This window comes from Salvia miltiorrhiza, chromosome 2 (genome assembly GCF_028751815.1).
Source record: "Salvia miltiorrhiza cultivar Shanhuang (shh) chromosome 2, IMPLAD_Smil_shh, whole genome shotgun sequence".
Classification (NCBI taxonomy): Eukaryota; Viridiplantae; Streptophyta; class Magnoliopsida; order Lamiales; family Lamiaceae; genus Salvia; species Salvia miltiorrhiza.
In genome coordinates, this window is record NC_080388.1 from 45,599,089 (window position 1) to 45,619,809 (window position 20,721).

The following is a 20,721-nucleotide window of genomic DNA, read 5'->3' on the forward strand; positions in this document are numbered from 1 at the left end:
TTTTTTTTCTGTGTTCTAAAAAAATGATGAGTAGAATTGATGTGTGATGGTGAATTCCACCCAAGCTAATTAATATTTCTCTTATTTCGCCATGTTCTTCTTATTTCTCCATTTTAATTTGATTTTACGATCCAATCAATGAATTCACAACTTAATATTCTTGAATTCACAATCAGATCTATGAATTCACAACTTTATGTTTTTAAATTCACAACCAGATCTATGAATTCACAACTTTATGTTTTTAAATTTAGAACTAGATCTATGAATTCACAACCAGCTCGATGAATTCACAACTTAATATTATTGAATTCACAACCAGCTCGATGAATTCACAACTTAATATTATTGAATTCACAATCAAATCTATGAATTCACAACCAAAATAAATTATAGTTTTAGTCGTGAATTCAAACTTTAAAAATTCAAATTCACAACCAAAATAAATTCTTGTTGTGAATTAAATTCTGGTTGTGAATTCGACTGGTTGTGAATTCACAACCAAAATAAATTCTAGATGCGAATTAAATTTTGGTTGTGAATTCGGTTGATTGTGAATTCACAACTAAAAAATTCTGATTGTGAATTAAATTTTGGTTCTGAATTTGACTAGTTGTGAATTCACAATCAAAAAATTCTGGTTGTGAATTAAATTTTGGTTGTGAATTTTACTGGTTGTGAATTCACAATCAAAAATTTCTAGTTGTGAATTTGACTAGTTGTGAATTCAGTCTAATTCACAACCAAATTTTGGTTGTGAATTCGACTGGTTGCGAAATGCGGGATTTTTTAAAGGGGTAGTGTTTAAAGGTAAAATGAAGTGGACATTTTTTTAATTTTTAATGTGAAGGGCATTTTGGTAACAGTGGACATTTTTTAAATTTTTTATTTTAATGAACATTTTGTATCTTTACAATATGAAAGTGGACATTTTACAAATCCACACTAAAAATAATATACCACACAAATGAATTTGGCGGTTTGTATTCCATAATTAAGTTCTCGGCAGTTTTTTTTAAGTGGGTGTATATATTGAATTTGGTTTTTGACTATTGACTATTTATTTTTTCCAACTAGCACGACCATCCGTGCAATGCACGGTGAAATCGAAATTAAATGATATGTTATTTAAATAAATAAATATAAATATTAAACATAAATAAAATATAATTGAATGATATGTTATTTTCATACACAAACATAAATAAAAGTATTCAAATTTTAACAAAGAGAAACAAAAATAAAATGTATTACAATTTTAATCACCTATTCGATTTAAATTTATTTTTGTTAATTTTTATACCATATTAAATATCCTTTATACCATATTAAATATTTTTTTTATAAATTATATTTGATAATGTTTAGAAAAGAATTAAATTTATAAAAAGAAAAGAGAAAAAAATAGTAAAAAATTGATGGGAGAAGAGAGAGAAAAATGGAGAGAAAATATAAAGGAAGAAAAGTCCTATTTTATATGTTGTATAGATGAGTAGTGAATATATAGATAATTCAAAAGTTAGTTTTTTGTACACAATTAATAACTGCACTTGTTGATTATCGTGGGTGTATGGGACGTGGGTTTGGGATATGTATTACAAAATTTTTAATATATTTAGTTTTGTTTTTGTTGAATCTATTCACGATTTTGATAACCATGTTTTTAGCAATACAGTTGCTACAACTGCAATTCAATTTTAGCGGAATTTTTTTTGGTTTAAGCGAGAATAAGTTATCGTTAAAGTGGTCTTTTATATATTATATAGATTCCAATTTTTTCTCTCTAATTGAACTAGCATTTGCATTCGTGCAACGCACGAAAAATATTTTATATTTTATTATATATAAAATTGATATTAATTTGATTATTATATAAAAATTCGAAATATAATTAAAAATACTATAATTTAAGATAAATATATTTTAGTTTAATATAAAAATAATAAAGAATAATTCATATTAATAATAATTGATATTGTAAAAAAAGAAAACAATATAAGTTAAAAGATAATTGGAAAAAAATAGATTTATTCAAAAAAATGGGGAGATATGAGAGAGATTTTTCTTAAGTTTTAATCTTTAAATAAATATAATTTTTATATTTTAAATCCAATGTTTACATAACATATGTCATGATCTTTAATTTGATATGCATATCAAATATTTTATAATTAGTAGAATTTCAAAATTAAAAATAAAATAAAATAGAAAAATAAGAGGTTAAAGAAAAAGAAGAAAAGAAGATGTATAGCTTATAAATAAACCTTCAATTTTATTCTAACTACAAAATTGACACTCAATTTTGAAATTGATTTGAAATCAATTTGAAATCGAAAACTCCCTTTTTAATATAGTATAGATTTATTGACATTTACTTCTCTTATATACTAACATTTGCACTCATGCAACGCACGAAAAATATTTTTATATTTTATTATATATAAAATTGATATTATTTGATTATTATATAAAAAATCTAAATATAATTTAAGATTAATATATTTTAGTTTAATATAAAAAATAATAAAGAATAATTCATATTAATAAAAAATAATATTGTGAAAAAAGAAAATAATATAAGTTAAAAGATAATTGAAAAAAATAGATTTATTCAAAAAAAAGAGGAGAGAGGAGAGATAATTTTCTTACGTTTTAATCTTTAAATAAATATAACTTTTATATTTTAAATCCAATATTTACATAACATATAATATCAAATTAAAGCTCTTGTCATGGTCTTTAATTTGATATACATATCAAATATTTTATAATTAGCCGAATTTCACAATTTTAAAAAAGAAATAAAATCGAAAAATAAGAAGTTAAAGAAAAAGAAAAAAAAATGTATAGCTTATAAATAAACCTTCAATTTTTTTTTTTGAAAAGTAAATTTTCAATTTTTTTTAACTACAAAATTACTCCCTCCGTCCCACAAAGCATGACACAGTTTCCTTTTTGGTCTGTCTCACGAAGCATGACACGTTTCTTAAGATGGCAAAAAAATTACCCTTTATTCACATTTTCACTTTTTCACCTACCACACTTAACACACAAAATACCAATTTCTTAATTCCCGTGCCGAAAAAAAGTGTGTCATGCTTCATGGGACGGAGGGAGTATCATTTAATTTTGAAATTGAAAACTCCAATTCTAATATAGTATAGATATAGATTATTATCAAATAAGAAGTGGTATCCAATATCCACTTTCAAATCCAAAATCCATTTTCAATTTCTATCCAATCATATCATATTCATATTCATATTCATATTCGTCTTTATCTGAAAAAGTATAGTGTAGTAAAAAGAAGTAGACCACGTGTTTGCCAAATTTGAGCGCCAAAAACCCTTTCGTTCAAAATTCAAAAAATGAAGCATATTTAACAGCACATTTCCACAACGACACTCATTCTAGTTTTCACTCAAAACATTTAATTCAAACATTTCTTGGAAGAGAGCGCATTTGATGATATAAAAGCGAAAACTCTCTATCTAATTGTACTAGATGTAGGGATGGATTTCCACTGTATGAAGCGCAAACAGCTGCAGGCATTATGCAAGAAGCACAAGATTCCGGCCAATTTGTCCAATCTCCAGATGATCAACCGGCTTACGGACTTTCTTCAGGTTATTTTTATGTGCTTTTGCTTTGCGTGTAATAATGTGTTGTTTGGGAATACTTTTGGGGTGTCCTTGGTAGGGGGTTGTTTATGAAATTTGGGGGATTGAAATTGATTGATTGTTTTTTTCTTTTTCGGTGATTCAGGCGCAGGAAGATAATGTGAGCGAAATCGAATCGACTGGCGAGGTTGTGAGTAAAACAGGTAAGAAAGTACGATTTAGTCCGGAGCATGAACTGATTGAGTTTACCAGATCTCCTGAAATAATAAAAAGAAGTAGGAGGAATTCTATGGGTAGACATAGTAGCACCATGCAGACTGGAGAGTTGAAGTTAATGGAGGCAGAGGTAAAGCAGAAGAAGAGAGGGAGGAAAGCTGTAAAATGTAATGATGGGCAAAAAATTGCTTCTGCTGTTGATAGTTTTGAAGATGGCGCGTTGGAAACGGAGGAGGGTGATGTAGTTAGGTCAGGCAGAATGACGCGGTTGAGAGGGAAGTTGGTAGCAGAGGGCGTCAGTAACGCAAGCAAAAGAGAGGGAAACGGTGATGATAAGAGAGGCGAGAAAGCTCCAGATAAGGTCAAGAACGACGAGCGTCAAGAGGAGATTGTGGAGAACCATAGTAGGGTTACCAGGTCTAGGGCACAGAAATTGACTGAGGCTCCTGCAGCAGAGGAGAAAAGAGGGAGAAAAGCAGTGAAAAACATTGGTAAGGCAGCTCCTGTTAGAGCTGAAACTGGCGACAATGCAGATTCTTTGAGTAAGAGAGGGGATGAGAGTGAAGGAAAATCAGATGAGAGAAGAAAAGGAAATGAAAAAGGGTTGAAAGAGAGTTTGGTGAATAAGCAAATTGCAGGGGAACATGCGACTGTTGAACCTCAAATTCGTTTTAGGAGATCTAAAAGGAGAGCGAACGGGGTTGATGAATCTGAAATGTTTACGATTGATACAAGGAAACATGAAAATGCCGAGGTCAAGGGCTCAAGGAAAACCTCAAAGTTGTCGGCATCAGGTGTTTCAAAAGTGGATACAGAAATTAGTGGACTTGAAGCTAATCCAGGTAGAAGAATAGTTCTGAAATTTGAAGAACCCATTCAAAAGATGGAACCCCGAAGAAGTAACAGGAGGAAGACTATGATTGCATCTGATAGTCTTAGAGTTGACACATTGAGGAGCTCACTGCCACAATCAGATATTGTTCCTGAAGTATCTAAAGATGAGAAGATAGTTATCCAGCCTATCGGAATTATGAGGAGGTCTAGGCGTAAAACTTTAAGTCTTAAATTGGTTTCTGCTACTGATACTGATTCAGCTGTTGAGAATCTCGAAGCAGAAAAGCATATAAGTGAATCGTGTCTAGTAGAGAAGGAGAATTATGCAGTTGAGAAGAAAACGCGATTAACAAGGAATACTTCCAAATGTAAGCCACCAGGGTCTCTAGACAAGATTAGTGGAGATTCTAATATTCACCAGAAGAACAAAGTAATGAAGAGAAAAAGAGGCCACGTCACAGGAGATGTCATAAAAAACCACAATGATCAAATTTCTGAAGAACAGTCCTTGAAAGGAAGTAGCAGTGAGAAAGTTGTGTCTTCAGCTGCCACAGGAATATTTGCTGATGAGAGGAACCAACCACACAGATTAGGCAAGCCTAATATGCTGGATGCTTCATCGCATCGTGATTCTTCAGGGATTGGGGAATCATTGTTCTTGGATGTTCAGCTGTCTGTCTCTAAAGATTCAGAGAATGCTAACAAATCATGTTCCAAAAATAGCATTAGTGATGTGGATCTGACATTTATAAGAGATACTTGTGAAAAGAAAGAAGCGGTCTCTGTTGCTGATAGTGCGGACAGTTCTTGTATGAACTTGGCCAATGAAGAAGATTTTGTGAAATCAGCCACAAATGCAGCATCCAGGAGTGCAGAACTGGGAATTGAGTCTTCAGTTTCTGAGGATCAAATTTCTAGCAGCAAGACTGTGGAAGTGGAAAAGGGCAAGTTACTGATGGAGTTTGATGTCCAGGAATCAGTTGAACAAAATATAACAGGCGTGGATAAGGATGACCCTGGAGCTCAGGTGTATAGCCAAGCGGATGATTCTGGCTGCAACAACAAAATCAATGACCAAGTACTTGAAGAAGGCTTATATGTTTCAGGAGAGGAAGCTTCTGCTGAGACTCACACTTCTGCTGACAGCTTTTTACTTGGTGATCAAACACATGTTAAGAGTAAGTGTTTCTAACCAGATGTTTATGTGGTATTTATCTTTTAAGTACTTTAAGAATGCCAATGTTCACATTCTATATACTGTGCATGCAGCTGATCTAGAAGTAGCAGAGACTGCTGTGGATGAACGCGTACAACCATGTCTCAGAGTGGATGATTGCCATAATGATCTAGACCACTTAGGATCACCCAGTAACATTCTGGACAACAATAACGAAGGTACATCCCAAACATCTGGAGAAGATGGAGCATTTGAGTCTTGCGGTAAGTAGTTGTACTAGAACATAAATATTTATGATTTCATTTTCTTGACATTTTTCCTTAGCTCTCATGATTCATCTTGTCTAAATCAGGGACCCATTATACCCACTCAAAGAGTACTTCAAAACTGAAGGCACCATCTTTAGGCATGACTAGGCATCATGGTGATAATGTGGCCGAAGGAAATGAAACCTTCTTCCATAAAGGTGGAGCTTCAGAACAGGCTGAAGCTGATGAAGGTGGTTGCTCAAAAGATCAAAGAAATGCAAGTGACCATTTCAGTGAATCCTATATGCCTGATCTATGTCATGGTGAAAGAGATGCTAGAACAGTCTCACCAGATAGAGGAATCTTTCCAGGTGAATATTTAGTTATGAACTCTGAAGAGCATTGTACAGATAGCACTTGTGTTAATCAAAAGAGAAGTATAGATTCAGATGTTGTTGAAACTCGTGAAAGTGAATCCTCTAAGGGTCACAAGAGCAAGCGTGATGAAGATGGGGAATTTTGTTTGGTTAATTTATTTGATGAAGAGGGGAGATATGGAATCACACCACAAGTGGAAGAAAACTTTTCTGGTGAACACTCAGTCAAGAATTTTGATGAGCAAGGGATGTCACATGGTTCCCCTTCTATAGCACCCACAACTATCTGCAACAGTACTGGAGATCATAAGGCAAACCTCTCAACTGAAGGAGGCGAAGCCTATCATTTTGAGAACAAACAGTTAGAATTAACTGAAGCTGATGAAAGTGGATGCTTGAAGAGTGACAAGAGCTCTAACTCACAGGAAACAAATCCCTCTACACCCTCTAATGTTTCTGAAACTAAAGGTAGATAATTTGGTTTTTTTTTTTTTAAACTTATTTTCTCTTATTTAAGGCAGATTTACAGTGCTTTTCATCTAAGTATTTGATTTGTCCTCATCACACGTAACGTATTATGCTTTGCATAGTAATAATTTAAACTTGCAAGTTATACTGTCAGAAACTGATTTTACTTTTTCTACCTTCAAGTCCTTTTTTTGTTCAAGAGTAAAATTTGCAACTTCCAAAATAACAGTCTAATTGATTGCTAACTCCATTATCAGTGCCAAAGCACATGAAAGTATGCCTATGAATTTACATACAAACAAGTTGCACCCGGAAGTTCTTTTTGTAATTATTTAATCTTGATGTTCTCTGTCAAATTAAGTTATCAGTTTACATTACTTTGCTTCAGCGGAGAAGCAAAAGAGTCTATTGGCCAAGTCCAGTGCACTTGCATACGCTAATCAGAGGCAGGGAACTTGGAGTAATGCAAGTGAACTGGCAGGAAATGCAGTGTGCTTCTTAAAGAGCTCTGAGGGGAAAATTAGTCAGATTGCTGAAGGCCTCATTGCTGATGAAGATGGTTAGTTTCAGATACGAACTTTCACAATATTATATCACTAATAGAATGTTATTTTTGGCCAGCATTTTGAGGACTTATTGCATAATATGTTGTTTGTTCGTATAGTCAATCATGAAAACTATGGCACAGATAAAGAGGTTTCTGCTGAGGCAAGCATTTCCGATGTCAAAAGTTGCCCTGTCAGCAAGATAGCGGATGAGAGTTCCGGTGGTGTGAAGTTTCAAGACACCGTGGAAACTGAACATCAACATAGAAACCTGGTAGCAAGGCAGTCAGAGTCAGATGAAGATGAAGAGGCTACTCCTGGGATATCCAGGCAAAGCTGGACAGGTTGGTTGAGAAATTGTTTTCACCAACATACGATTCACAGTAAACTAATTTCTGTTTTCTATTGCAGAAGCTGAACTTCAGAATCTGTTTGGAACCTCGGACGAAGATGCTTCTCCTGGACTAAGTGACACTTTCTGTGAAGGATCTGAAACCGCCAATATGACAATCTCAAAGAACATATCGACTGCCAGCAATAGTGGCATCTTGACCAAGAAGCAGGAAAAAGAGAGGGAGGGAGAAAACGGTATCGAGAGTGATGCTGACATCTATGGTAATATATATTCATCATTACATTGCTCAGTGTTGCTGTCAAAATTATGCTATTCCTTATTGTTGTTCGTTTGATCATCTATGCAAAAAATGAGTTTAAATTTCTGTTTGCAACAGCAGTCAAGGTTACGACTCCCTACAAGACAGAAGAAAACTATTTTCATGACAGAGTATTGGATGGAAGTGTGACATCGATTAAGGAATGCTCTGAAGCAATGAAGGAAAATGTTGCTGCAGGAAGTACGTCCTATGAAAAGGCACAGAATATTGGATATGAGATTGAGAACAACTTAGGCATTGGAGCTTCATTATCAGATAATGGTGGAGATGACATTTGTGAGGATACAAACGAGGTTGAGAGATTTGAATTGCTGAATACATCCACCGGAGTTCTTTCTGGAGCTGAGTATGACGGTTGTGAAGCTTTGGAGGATCAATTGACCCATAGAAAAGAGGAGTGCCTTCAAGAAATTATTTCAGTAACGCAAGAAGACAGGGAAGGTCATGTCATTCCTCTAGCAGAATCCTGTCTTAATGACGAAGCAACAGAGAAAAGTTTTATTAATGCATCTGGGTCACAACGGAATTTTTATGAACTTGAAAGCTGCACACACATGTCAGAAATATGTACTATATCTGAGTTATCTGATGCCGATCCTCAGAAGTCTGTCGTTCCTGAGAGTAGTCATCTTCCCACTGCCTGTTCTAATGATGGCGACATTTTGAGGGAAACATTGATTGAGACTTCTAGTGATCCAGAAGTAGCAAAAATTGGCAGCTCCAAGAAAGGTAACAGTTAATTTGATTGTCATGTATTTCACTATTTTAGATGGCAATATATGAAAGCAATTATGAGGTTTGCTCTTTACTGAGTGCTATGAATTATGCAGAGTTGAGCTGAACTTTTTGAAGGCTCAACAAGAATTCCAATAATTTATTTACTGCACTAGTCATACAAGAAAGGGATTTAATATTTGTTTTTCCACATGGGGGTTTAGAATTTTGAAGTTGTAAAGTTTTATAGGGTGATAATAAGTGAACGATTAGTTTTTTCTGGTTTTTAAGTTGGATGTTGCATATCATTGTTTTGGATGCTTCTTGTCTATATTGCCAAGTTACACTTCTCTTATTTTGTAGGTATATCTCCCCTTGTTTCTTTGAAAGCCTCCCCTGATTCTGAAGAATCCATATTTGAGAGTGATGATCAATATGAAGCCAAGAAATTGGATGAGAAAGTTGGTGATTCAACTTCCTCTCAGGATATTTCTGATGAGTTGCATACCAACAGTGAAGTGGCAATTCAGGAAAGTGTTTCAACTGGTTACAATATATGTCGGGAACTGGATCATCTTGTAAGTTCTGATGAACTTGAGAGCACATGTAAGGAGGCAGAAGGGAGGGAAATGACCACACAGACTTTAAGTAACTCAGATGTTGTTGCAGGTTGAGCAGCTTGTATATGATCTATTATTACTATTTTGCAATTGTTGAAAGGTCTTATACCATAGGCACTGAATAATTGCATGATGTTTGCTTGAATTTGAAGGTGACTTAATTGTTTCTGTCTTTCTAACAGAACATGGATCCTTTGTCTCCGGGGCAGTATCTGGTCTCCTCAGCAATTCGCCAATGCACATCAATTTAGGATATCATGGATGTGGTGATAAAAAATTAGAAGCTGGGGAACCTGTCTCCAGTTTAGATGAGGAAAAGGTGCAAGAGGCTGGATTTGAACTTGGAAACAGTTTAGGCCTTGGAGATTTATTATCAGATGATGGTGGAGAAGACACTTGTGGAAAGATGAACGATGTTGAGAGTGTTGGGTTAGAAGTTACCTTCACTAGAACAGAATATGATGGCTGTGAAGCTTCTGAGGGGCAGCTGACTGAGAACACAGGGGAGTGCCAGAAAGGAACTGACTTCATTGCAGAAGACAATGAAGAAAAGGTCGTTCCTCTAGGACAATCCTATCTTTATGATGGAGAAACAGATAGTGACAGTGAATCGACACAGGAAAATACTAATAGCTTGTTTGGTACACCCAACAATTTGGATAAACTTGGAGGCTGTCAAGACATGTTAATTGATACTGCTCTGTCCGAAAGTGTCAGCTGTAAGAGTAGAGTTTATCACAAATCTGAGCAGGAAATGATACAAAGTGGTGAAGGTGCAGTTGAGTTATCTGATGCTGATCTTCAAAAGTCTAACATTTCTGAAATCAATCAGAGCGTCATAGACGAAGGTAGGTCAAGTTTCTTTGTGTTTAGGGGCTTCGGGGGTCTTATGCTGCATTCTGATGCTAAAATATGAAAAATACTTGATATTTGAGGATTTCTTATAATAGAAAGGCTAATAGTGAGATTCCTGTTTCAAACTGCTTATGTTGCAGAAAAGGCTATTCTGAACTTGTGAAATTTGATGAATGATGGATCTCTTTTTTGAGTTGAACAATTTTTCTTGCATGCTTCCTGAGAACTTCGCCTAGTTATGCTTCTCATTCACTTATTTTGTAGGTACCTATCTGCTTCTTTCTTCAAAGGCTTCCCCTGTCTATGATGAACTTACAGAAAGCACAGATACTGATGATCTTAATGGAGCCAAGATTTGCGATGAGATGAATACCAAAGCAAAATCCTGCCAAGAAGATATGACTAATGAGTCGCATATCAACAGTGAAGTGGCCATTCAAAAACACGTTTCAGATACTAACGGCCAGTCTGAGGAAGCTGGTCTTGCTTGCAGTCTTGAACTTGAGAGCACGTTCCTGGAGACAAAAGAGACAGGAACAACCACACAGGATCCTAACAATGTTGCTGCTCCTACAGGTCAGCACTTGCCTTGCCAATTCTAATTTGCTGAATTCATTAACTGTTCTTATCAAAACCGATAACTAATTTTTATATTTTGTCATGTCACAGACCTCAGTTCTTCTGTCTGCGGTGCAGAACTGCATATCCATCTAAGAGGTGAAAATAATGACATCGAGAATTTGGATATGTGGAAACCGGTCTTCAATTTGAGTGGAGATAATGATAAGAAGGATAGTGGAAGCACTGGAAGGACCGAGGAGAATCCAACTGCTCAAATCGTTCAGTTTCCCATTCACGAGCTTCATTTTGAGGAAAATGCGGAAGACTTCGAGAATGATACTCACATAATGTCAAATTTGCCAGCCTCCTCCGGATATGATTCAATTTTAAGGGAAAGTGATGTGGCCGATACCATTAAAGAGTACATTGATTCTGAATCTTCTCTGCCTGTCATCTTTGAGAACTCCGGAGCCGGCCTTCCAAGTGACATGTTGGCAGATACTGATGAAGGATTTGGTAGTGAAAAACCAGCTTCGCCCTACGAAAAGGATATTGCTGCAAGGCTTGACAGTCTAACTCCCACGATGAAGATATCGTGCGACTCAAGCTCCAAGGATAAAGATAATGTGCCATTGGTTGACTGCCTGAATACAGAAATCAAAGAACAGGAGAAAGCAACATTATCAACCAGACCTTCCCAAGTCTCCAGGAATGCAGCAAATTTGCCTGAACGTGTCGATGAAGAAGGTACACAACGTATTATCCATGTTTTTTCTTCATTCGGTTGCATCTCTAGATTTACTCTCTGCTACGAAGCCATCAATTAATTGCATTCTCCTTCATAACTTGTATTCATCAGTGAACCTTTGTAACAAGCTTGAATTTTTTGGTTTTTTAGGCACTAGTGTTAAGCTTGAGGGGGGTGAAGATGGGCAGAGTTCAACCATGAGAAAGAATGCTAGAACTATTTTGATCCATGGGACCCCAGGTAAGCTTCTAGCTATGGCGGACATGAAGGAGAACATGCCGATGCAGAAGCGCTCCAACGTCGCTGATATCACTGCAGCAAGACCAGCAAAAAGGAGAGCCTTGCGGGATCTTCAGTAGAGAGAAATAGATTATCTTTTGTTCTATGTATTTTAGTGCTGCATTTCTCATGCAAATATGTATTTATGAATTATGTCGTGTTACCTTGGATACTAAATTCAGTAAAATAGACAATATTTGATGTTTGCAAAGGCGAAAGCACATTCTTGCATCAGACCTTTTTATTGAGAAGGAAATATAAATTATAACGTTCTTTTGGGATTACAGAACACAACTTGATCCAAAGAATACAACAAAAACAAAAAACTTTTTGCATGAGAAATAAAAATGTGTGAGCTCGCATCATTTTATCTACACAGACACAGAGATCACGCCACCGGAGAGCTGCAGTTTCTGACATTCTTGCCCCGATGTTGATCTCGATTTTGCAGCTTCTTTTCTACATATAAACTCAAGACACCACCTAAGTTTTAACCTTTGTATCTAATTACAGTCCAAGCCACAAACTTCTAAGACGATGCCATCCCTCGACAAAAAGGGATTGATGCGAACCCAGAGCAAGGAGAAGATCGAAGCCAAAAGAATAGACCACACGACGATGATGGTAGGGAGGCGATCTTGCCGCCCCATGAAACCTTTGAGGAAGGGGTACAAATGGACAATCACCCAAAGGGCGAAGAAGAGCCTCCCGAAGAGAGGCCCCCACGATTCATACCCGTTGTTTATGGCGTCCGAGACTCCAACCACGACTCCGATGATGTTGATGATCATCAGCGTCATGGGCGGGATCAACAGAGACGTCCACTTGAAGAGGTACAGATCCGAGAACTCACCATCATCAGCTGCTTTTGAAGTCACAGTGAAGTTTGTGTTCACACCAGCCAGAACTTTGAGAAGACCTTGGATTAGAGCAAAGAAGTGAGACGAGACGCCACCGATCACCCAGAACTGCTCATTTCTCCACAGGTCGTCGATCCCAACGCCTCCCCACTGCATCTCCAACACGCTGGTCACAGCGATGGATATGAACATCCCCATAAAGATTATACTGGCATAGTTACTGATCTGTAGATACAAACACAAAAACACTTCATATAAGCTTGTTCTCATGGTTGAAAAATGATCGCACCAAGGATCGGATCACTCACCTCTGGGACGATGAATTTGCCGGTAAGCAGGCAGACAGCTGGTAAGGCGCAGTAAGCAAGCAATGGAAGTGAAGTCAATGGATAGACAACCGAGTTTATGTAAGAGAATCTCTCCAGCGGTTTCAGACCACATCCGTATCCATACCAAATGGGGCAGTGCCTGCTCAATAAGATTTCGACTGATCCCAAGGCCCATCGGAGAACCTGGTGGAGACGATCAGAAAGATTGATTGGGGCAGACCCTTTGAATGCCGGTCTTTTGGGCATACAGTAAACTGACCGCCAGCCGTGGCAATGCATCTTGAACCCGGTCAAGATATCTTCTGTCACCGAACCATAAATCCACCCGACCTGGCAATTTATAACGTTGTGAGAAGTAAGATCGGGATTAGAAACTATACGAGGGAAACAAATGCTCTCGAGCAGTGAGTATGTACTTCTTTTCCCCATTCTGTTTTATCTTCATAGCCACAACTGATCACATGAATAGCTTCTTTCAAGAGCGATGCAGACGTTGCTCCTGCAGGGACACCACCGTTTTCTAGGAGAACTGAAGCAATGAAAACCGGTGATTGTCCAAATTTCTTCTCAAATTTTACTTGGGGCATCAGGGCTGACTTCTCACTGTCAATTCCTGCCACGCAATAAGGGAGAAATTGTCAAAAACAAAAAAAAAAAACATTTAAATTGTTGTCGTTTTTATATTAGCGTTGTATATAAGTGTTGAAATAGATGTATTTCCTCACCTTCAATTCCTTCCTCGATGTTTTCAAGAGCATGGATCTGTGTCAAAGCTTGACTGTTTTTGGTCTTTTTCTTATTATCCTTCGATTTTCCTGATTTTCCTTTCTTAGTCTTCTTTCTTGATCCAAAGCAGCAGCAACACCATTTTGGCCAGCAATTGCATGTTTTGCCCGGGGGTTTTGCTTTCTTGGGGGCATCGTATCCATAAAGTGCTTGCCTCCTGAAGACGCATCCAGTTCCGACATAAATTGGACCTTGGATTCCGTCGAGCCCTTTCATATTTATCTGTCGCCAAGAACACATAAATTCATTCATGAATCCAAACCACAACTCAGAAGCTTGTAATTTGAGGAAAGGCTTGTATACATACATCAAAGAAGACAACATTGCGATTCGAATATCTGTCGTGCCTATCAATTCCATCAAACCTTTGAGGAAACTGCACGTAGCATATTTTCTTGCCTGCTTGCGGATCCATCATGAAACACATAGCTTCTCTGAGAGCCTTACTGTTATTTATGTAGTGATCACAATCAACATTGAGCAAGTAAGGAGCATTTGAGATGACAGCCGACACCCGTATCTTCAAATTAGAAAGAAACAAACTCAGGGTCAGATAGATTATCATTATACAGAATTCAAAAAAAGCAAAATAGCAGGAAAGGTAGTTACCAAGGAATTCATAGCACCGGCTTTTTTGTGATGCTCGTATCCAGGCCTCTTCTCACGAGAAACGTATATAAGACGAGGTAGCTCATTACCTTCAATATCCCGAACACCATTTTGACCCAGGAATACCTTTCGAGCAGATATATAAAGTTAATATCAAATAATTATTGGGCAGTTCATTCATTGTGCCGACAGATGGGATGAAGACAGAACGTAGAATATACCTGGATCATGCCGGGATGATCCCTGACATTATTTCCTGGCCATGGAGTACCGTCTTGCATCGTCCAACCCTCCTCGGGAACCTTCTGCGCCATTGCAACCAGCGCATTTATCCGAACTTTAAACTCTTCGTACTCTCTCTGCATCAAAACAGTTACAGTGAGTGTTTTCGCATTAGAATGGTTTATGATTAGTAAGGAATCTCATCTTGCAGACAAATGTAAATAATACGAGACAAAGAAGAGGGAAGATACCTTCATTGCACGACGTTCCCTCACAAATGTTGGTTCCACTTTGTCTCTCAAATAGTCAACCTTTTGAGCAAAGTACCATTCGGGAGCACGAGGCTCTATTTTGAACTTTTTGCAGAACGGGACCCATTTCCTAGCGAACTCAGACGTCTCTGAGAGAGCTTCGAAAGTAAGCATTGCAGCACCATCATCAGACACATAGCAGGCAACCTTGTCAATGGGGTAATCCACGGCAAGTATAGAAAGAACGGTATTGGCCGTAATTAGCGGAGGTTCCTTCAAAGGATCCACCGTACTCACAAATATGTCTACGGGAGCTAGCTCAGAGGGCTTGCCCTCTTTCTCGTACCTGGTATGCATGTCAGTGGTCAGAAGCATGAACATGAGAGAGAGAGATGGCAAAGGAGCATCTCGCACACAAAAGGAGAAAATGTATACCTTAACGAGAGTCTATCGAGGTATGTTTCTCGCTTGATTGGAAACCACTTCGGGAACTGATCGAAGATCCAGGAGATGGCAAACCATATCTCACATATAATTGATGTTAGCCACAATCCATATGCATCATTGACGGGGTGACGGATTCTATAATGAAAGAACAATCCAAGAATTGCCATACGCAGCAAAATGACAATTCTGTATGGGCTTATCTTGCTCGAAGGAATTGGTATCTTCCTCGAAAGTGGTTGTCGGCCTTCATCCATCCTGTTGACAAGGAAAAAATAAATTTGACATTATATAAATACAACAGGGAGCTAAAAGGAAAGGACATTCTATCTTTTAGAAGAAAACGTAAATGGCAAATACTGATTATACGTTTACGGTTTACCTAAGCATATTAATCATGCAACATTAGAGAATTGAGCAGTTTTGACAAATCTAAAATGGAAGAAGTGAGCTGAGCTTATTCATTTTGTACCTCTGAAAAGAATATTTTGAGATTGACTTGCCATGCTTCTTCTCCTCTCTATTAGCTTAGTCTTGTAATGGTATATGAAATTATAGATTAAGTATACACAAAGACCTAAATTAGCTTTCTTAAGTCTTCTACATCAGCTCAAGTTTCATTAATCTCAACCGTCCAACATTTTATCTGCCACATTGTATCCCAGCTTGAATTATTTCATGCTCTGTCTCTTTATCAAGATTCATAGACAATTCAATCATATCAATGTCCGATTCTCCATTCATGTTGCCAAAGGAGAATCATCGTGTTACTTATAGCCTATAGGGCTCTCGGATGTTCGCCTCCGCAGCTGAATTTCTCTGCATGCATAGCTATAAATCGAATGTAGGAACCATATTTCATTTTCTTGCTAAGTAAGACCTACTTTATACGGCAGCCGATCAATTCAATAATAGAAGTTAGCATGTATAGGTCAATATTAAATACCATTAAACTAAGAAGCTTTTATACACTGTTAACAACGGCTACAAAGTAGTGATTGCAAAAGCTACAAGTCAACCAGTACACAGTTTCATCACAAGTATTAAAAGCAAACGAAATAAAGCCATTAAATGCAGGGCCACCGACACTCGATGAAGCACATGAAAAAGGAAGAAAGCACAAAATTGAAAAAGGGTGGACCTACTTGGGTAAATCAGCATCATCCAGCTCATCTCCACTCCCTTTTCCTCCTTGATGCTTCACAACTTGAAGCTTCTCATTTTGCTTCCTCTTCCATTCTTCCATTCTCTCCTTCCACGCTACGGTGCCGTAGCCGTACACGGCTAAGTCCTTCTTCGGATCCATCGGCCGTGGTGGAACTACATTTAACTTGTGATCAAGAAACATCACTAAACATAATTCATCAACAATCACACCACAAAACACTCACAGGTCATGGATGAATCAGAAGAGGGCATAGGATGGACTCGCTTCCCTCGAAACGGGGGGATAATTAGGGCGTGCTTATCGGCTGAAATCGTGTCATCCTTCATCAAGAATCAATTTTTAGTAAAGAAACACTAATTATAAGATGAAGAAACACAATAGATTTATAATATGACATCTACCTCTTGACCATAAGTGAGGAGAGGGATCTCCGAGTTAAGAGCCGAGGGATCCATCTCCGAGTGGGTGGTGATGCCGGAGGCAGTCCGGCCAATGCCCCGAGACGACAGAGGTGCTCCGGCGATGTGCTGCTGCTCATACTCGTTGTAATCAAATTCATGCTCCAAATCATCAAACTCATCCTCATCTTCATCTCCATCCACTCTGGGACTCCCTGAGAATTTCAAGAAAATCAGTAGCCGATTCAAAAGGTAGGATTAGTGATAAAAGAGCAATTAAAGAACAACCTTTGATACGCTTGTATCTGGTTTTGCATTGAGGGCAGGCTTGATTGCCCTCCCTTCTTTCATACTCATAGCAAGGTCTACAAACAGGGAATGCACATTCATTGCAAGCAACAAAAGGCTCTCCATCTACACTGAATTCAATCTCATCTCCACAAATCTGGCAAATCTGACCAGTCAACTCTTTCACAGAAGTCACCTGCAAGATACAGTAGATCAAATAACACTAGATCAGAAATGGGAAATTTCAAGAAAGATGGAACTTGATTGGTAGCAAAGATACGTGGCTCCGGTAAGACTATTACAGATTTGTGGAAAAAGTGAGAAAATCTGGAGAAAGAAAGAAAAAAAATTGGAAAAATTCAGTTGAGTGAAAACTAAATGACAAGAATGTGGAATGGCCCGGAAATCTAGAAAAGCTCAAAAAGAGCTGAGAGAAACTAAATCGGGAAAAAAGTTGTTAAACTGAAATGATCGATTATAATGACAGTAGGAAAGAAGTTGGTTTTGTGAATGTCAAACTTCAGCATATCGCAGCTTGAATCCATTTGAAAAAGATTCCAGCTTTAACAAGAAAAACTCAAAGAGATGAGCCATTTTGAGAGAGAGAGAGAGAGAGGGATTACTCTTCCAATGTCATCAGCATTGATGAGAACAAACTCATTCCTGTTATGGGAGCCAGCAACGAGCCTCCCTTTAGTATCCATGGCCAAGAATCGAAGCCTCCTTCAACTCACACAGCTTCAATCAATAGAAAGAGAGAGAAAGAAGGGAGAAAATCCCCATTGGCGCACAGCAAAGCAAAGCGAGAAGGAAATGTGATTGCTTCCGTGCTTTATTTTTATCCTTTTTTTCCTCTGCTACTTAAATAACCCCTTCGCATTAACAATGAACTGAAAACGACGGATTAACAGACGACCCAAAGAGAAACACACAGACGTATTATTGCATTCGGTGAAGAGAAGTGTCGGTTTAATATAAAAAATATATATCTAGAGAGAGAAAGCTTATGGGTTTTGGTGGGTGGGTATGGTGTTTCTTGATTCTTTTCTTGAGAGATGAGAGAAGACTCACTCTCTCTCAATTTTCTCTCTCTCTCAGTTGATGTGAGCTGTAGGGGATTGTGCATTGTGGTGTGTGGATCACAGGACCAAGTGCCAACAAAGACAAAAAACAATTTGCTAAATTCTTTATAATAATATGCTCTCCCTCAATTAAAAAAATAGTCATTTTTTTTACAATATTCACAAAAAATATTTTCTTTTTATTTTTAATTTTTTTTATCACATAATAAACATTTTTCTCTACTCAAAATACAATTAATTATCATTATTAATATTACTTTTTTAATGAGACAATTTTTTTTTATTAACAATTCACTAATCATTTTTATTAAAACTTGTATCTACTTCTTCTCTATTTTTGTGGATAGAGGGAGTAATATAATTTTATTTTAAATATAATTTTTATCTACACTCTACAGCCAGTTTTTGACCGAAATATTATAAATGTATTCTATGTTTATTTTCGTTGTTTATTTTATAATTCAAGTCAAAATCATATATATATATATATATATAGTCGAAAGCTGATTTGACAACGCATTATTTTTCTTTTTAACATTCAATTTTAGTCGAAAGTTTTAACTTGAGTTATTATGTAAAAAAATAAATATAAATTATATTTATAGTATTGCAAAAATTCAAGTTAAAAAATCACCTTCACATCAAATTTTGAGCTATAGTTAAAAAATAATCCAATAATATACAAAGAAAATAAATGAGTGAGAGAAAGAGGGAGGGTTTGAAAGTTCAACGCGTGAGGAAGAAGAGATGAGGGTCGAGAGTAATGTAAAGAGGGGTTTTAGAGAGTGGGACCCAGTCTGTGGTGGTGGGGCGGCGGCGCCACCGGTGGCGCTTGGATCTGTGGGGAAAGGGTGTTTTTGTAACTTTCATGTATTTGTTCTTTCTTGTACCTTTGGTGGGGTAAACAAGATGCACATTTTTCATAACAAACATTAAAAATAAAAATAATGAACCAGCAACATTTTTCTCAACTTCCTCACATTTATGATTAATGCGGTTAAAATTTTAGTTTTAGTCTTTCAAGATTGAAGTTGTTTTATTCTCAAAAATGAAAAAGGTTGAAGTTGTTTTAAAATGAATAAGATCTACAAATATTTGATTAGATATTCAAAAGAAATAATGATGTTTTGTAACATACGCAAATACTTTTTATACATCATCTCTCTGTATAAATTTATATACGATTAAAATGAAAATCTTTAATTATTGTGAGAACGAAAATTTAGTTTCAGTTACTTGATCGTCAAGATTTATGGTTAATGAATCTTCTTGATAAATGAATGCAACATATTGATTCGAATTTCATACAGAGCGTAAATTCTATTTTTAAATAAATTAATTAATGACGAACACAATAACTTTATACGTTTAATGCCAAATTTTCACGAAAAAAATATAGTTATGAGGATAATCAACCCGTGTATCTAACAAAATCTAAAACAACTCTAGATTTTTACTTATATCAAGGTTTTCATTTTCAAATTGATGTAATTTCCCTGATTTGGTAGCTCGTCTTCATAAAAACGACTGATGATAAGGGGGAAATTATATTTTGATTTGCTAGCTAGCTTTTAACTATCTTTTTTTAAGGAAATAAACAAAATTAGTTCTTAGGTTTGAGTGAAATGGCTACATTAATATAAGAATAACATACATGGTTTTATACTTTCATATTCTGTTTGAAATTTATTTTATCGCATGGATCGGGGTTTTCAGGTATCGTATTTATTTTCATTTATTAATTTGAAGATTGAAATAATTTATGATGACTACTTACAAAATACTGCAATTTTTTCTTCCTTCTTTGTCTTACATTTTCTTATGGATTCTTGAGATAAGAAAGCACAATATTCCAGTGCGATCTTTATTTTTAAAAATTGGGCCAAAGAAAAATAGAGCTAAAATAGAAAATCTTTGTAATGTAACAATTAACAAATGGTGACCTTACATCTTATCTTATACTTAAGAAATTTAAGTTATACTAGTAGTACTTCCGTGTCATATAAACATCATACATGGGATGTACTATTATTTATTTTTAAAGTATAATATATTAAAAGTATACAAATTAGAATTTACACAAAAATTATATAGCTAGCTTTATTTGCAAAGGTGTACATATATATGTGTCATATATTTACATATACACCACAATGTGATATTATTCTTAAAAATCTATATGCTAGTGTTATTTATAATGCGAAGTCGAATGCTAACATTTACAAACAATATCTTATTTTTTAAAAAGTTGGAGGGATTTTATCCAAAAAATATTTCACTGGAGTACAAAATTAAGCTACTTTTCGGTTGGAAAAAAATTTGTGCTATAACTATATATTATGTTAAAC

General features: G+C 36.2%; 2 protein-coding genes across 6 annotated transcripts; one reads left to right on the forward strand and one right to left on the reverse strand.

Moving 5' to 3' along the window:
* Positions 1-3,411: 3,411 nt before the first annotated feature.
* On the forward strand, positions 3,412-12,141 carry LOC131011673 (uncharacterized). Of its 5 annotated transcripts, none has more exons than XM_057939451.1 (13): positions 3,412-3,626; positions 3,766-5,848; positions 5,940-6,110; positions 6,200-6,940; positions 7,329-7,499; positions 7,605-7,829; positions 7,897-8,100; positions 8,217-8,888; positions 9,237-9,542; positions 9,676-10,341; positions 10,613-10,924; positions 11,018-11,656; positions 11,808-12,141. In XM_057939451.1, exons 1-13 carry the CDS (start codon positions 3,513-3,515, stop codon positions 12,014-12,016), a joined length of 6,513 nt encoding a protein of 2,170 aa, XP_057795434.1. In that variant the 5' UTR covers positions 3,412-3,512; the 3' UTR covers positions 12,017-12,141. The 5 variants fall into 5 exon arrangements, with proteins under 5 accessions (XP_057795434.1, XP_057795435.1, XP_057795438.1 ...); XM_057939452.1 differs by having other exon boundaries at positions 8,220-8,888; XM_057939455.1 differs by having other exon boundaries at positions 7,897-8,073.
* An 18-nt stretch (positions 12,142-12,159) lies between these two features.
* Positions 12,160-18,427, reverse strand: LOC131011674 (cellulose synthase A catalytic subunit 2 [UDP-forming]-like). The gene is made up of 14 exons (XM_057939456.1): positions 17,915-18,427; positions 17,292-17,487; positions 17,007-17,218; positions 16,829-16,925; positions 16,583-16,757; positions 15,429-15,695; positions 14,994-15,339; positions 14,742-14,879; positions 14,521-14,646; positions 14,219-14,431; positions 13,851-14,133; positions 13,542-13,738; positions 13,105-13,455; positions 12,160-13,021 (listed from the first exon to the last, which is right to left on the reverse strand). Exons 1-14 carry the CDS (start codon positions 17,993-17,995, stop codon positions 12,440-12,442), a joined length of 3,264 nt encoding a protein of 1,087 aa, XP_057795439.1. The 5' UTR covers positions 17,996-18,427; the 3' UTR covers positions 12,160-12,439.
* Between the last annotated feature and the right edge of the window lie 2,294 nt (positions 18,428-20,721).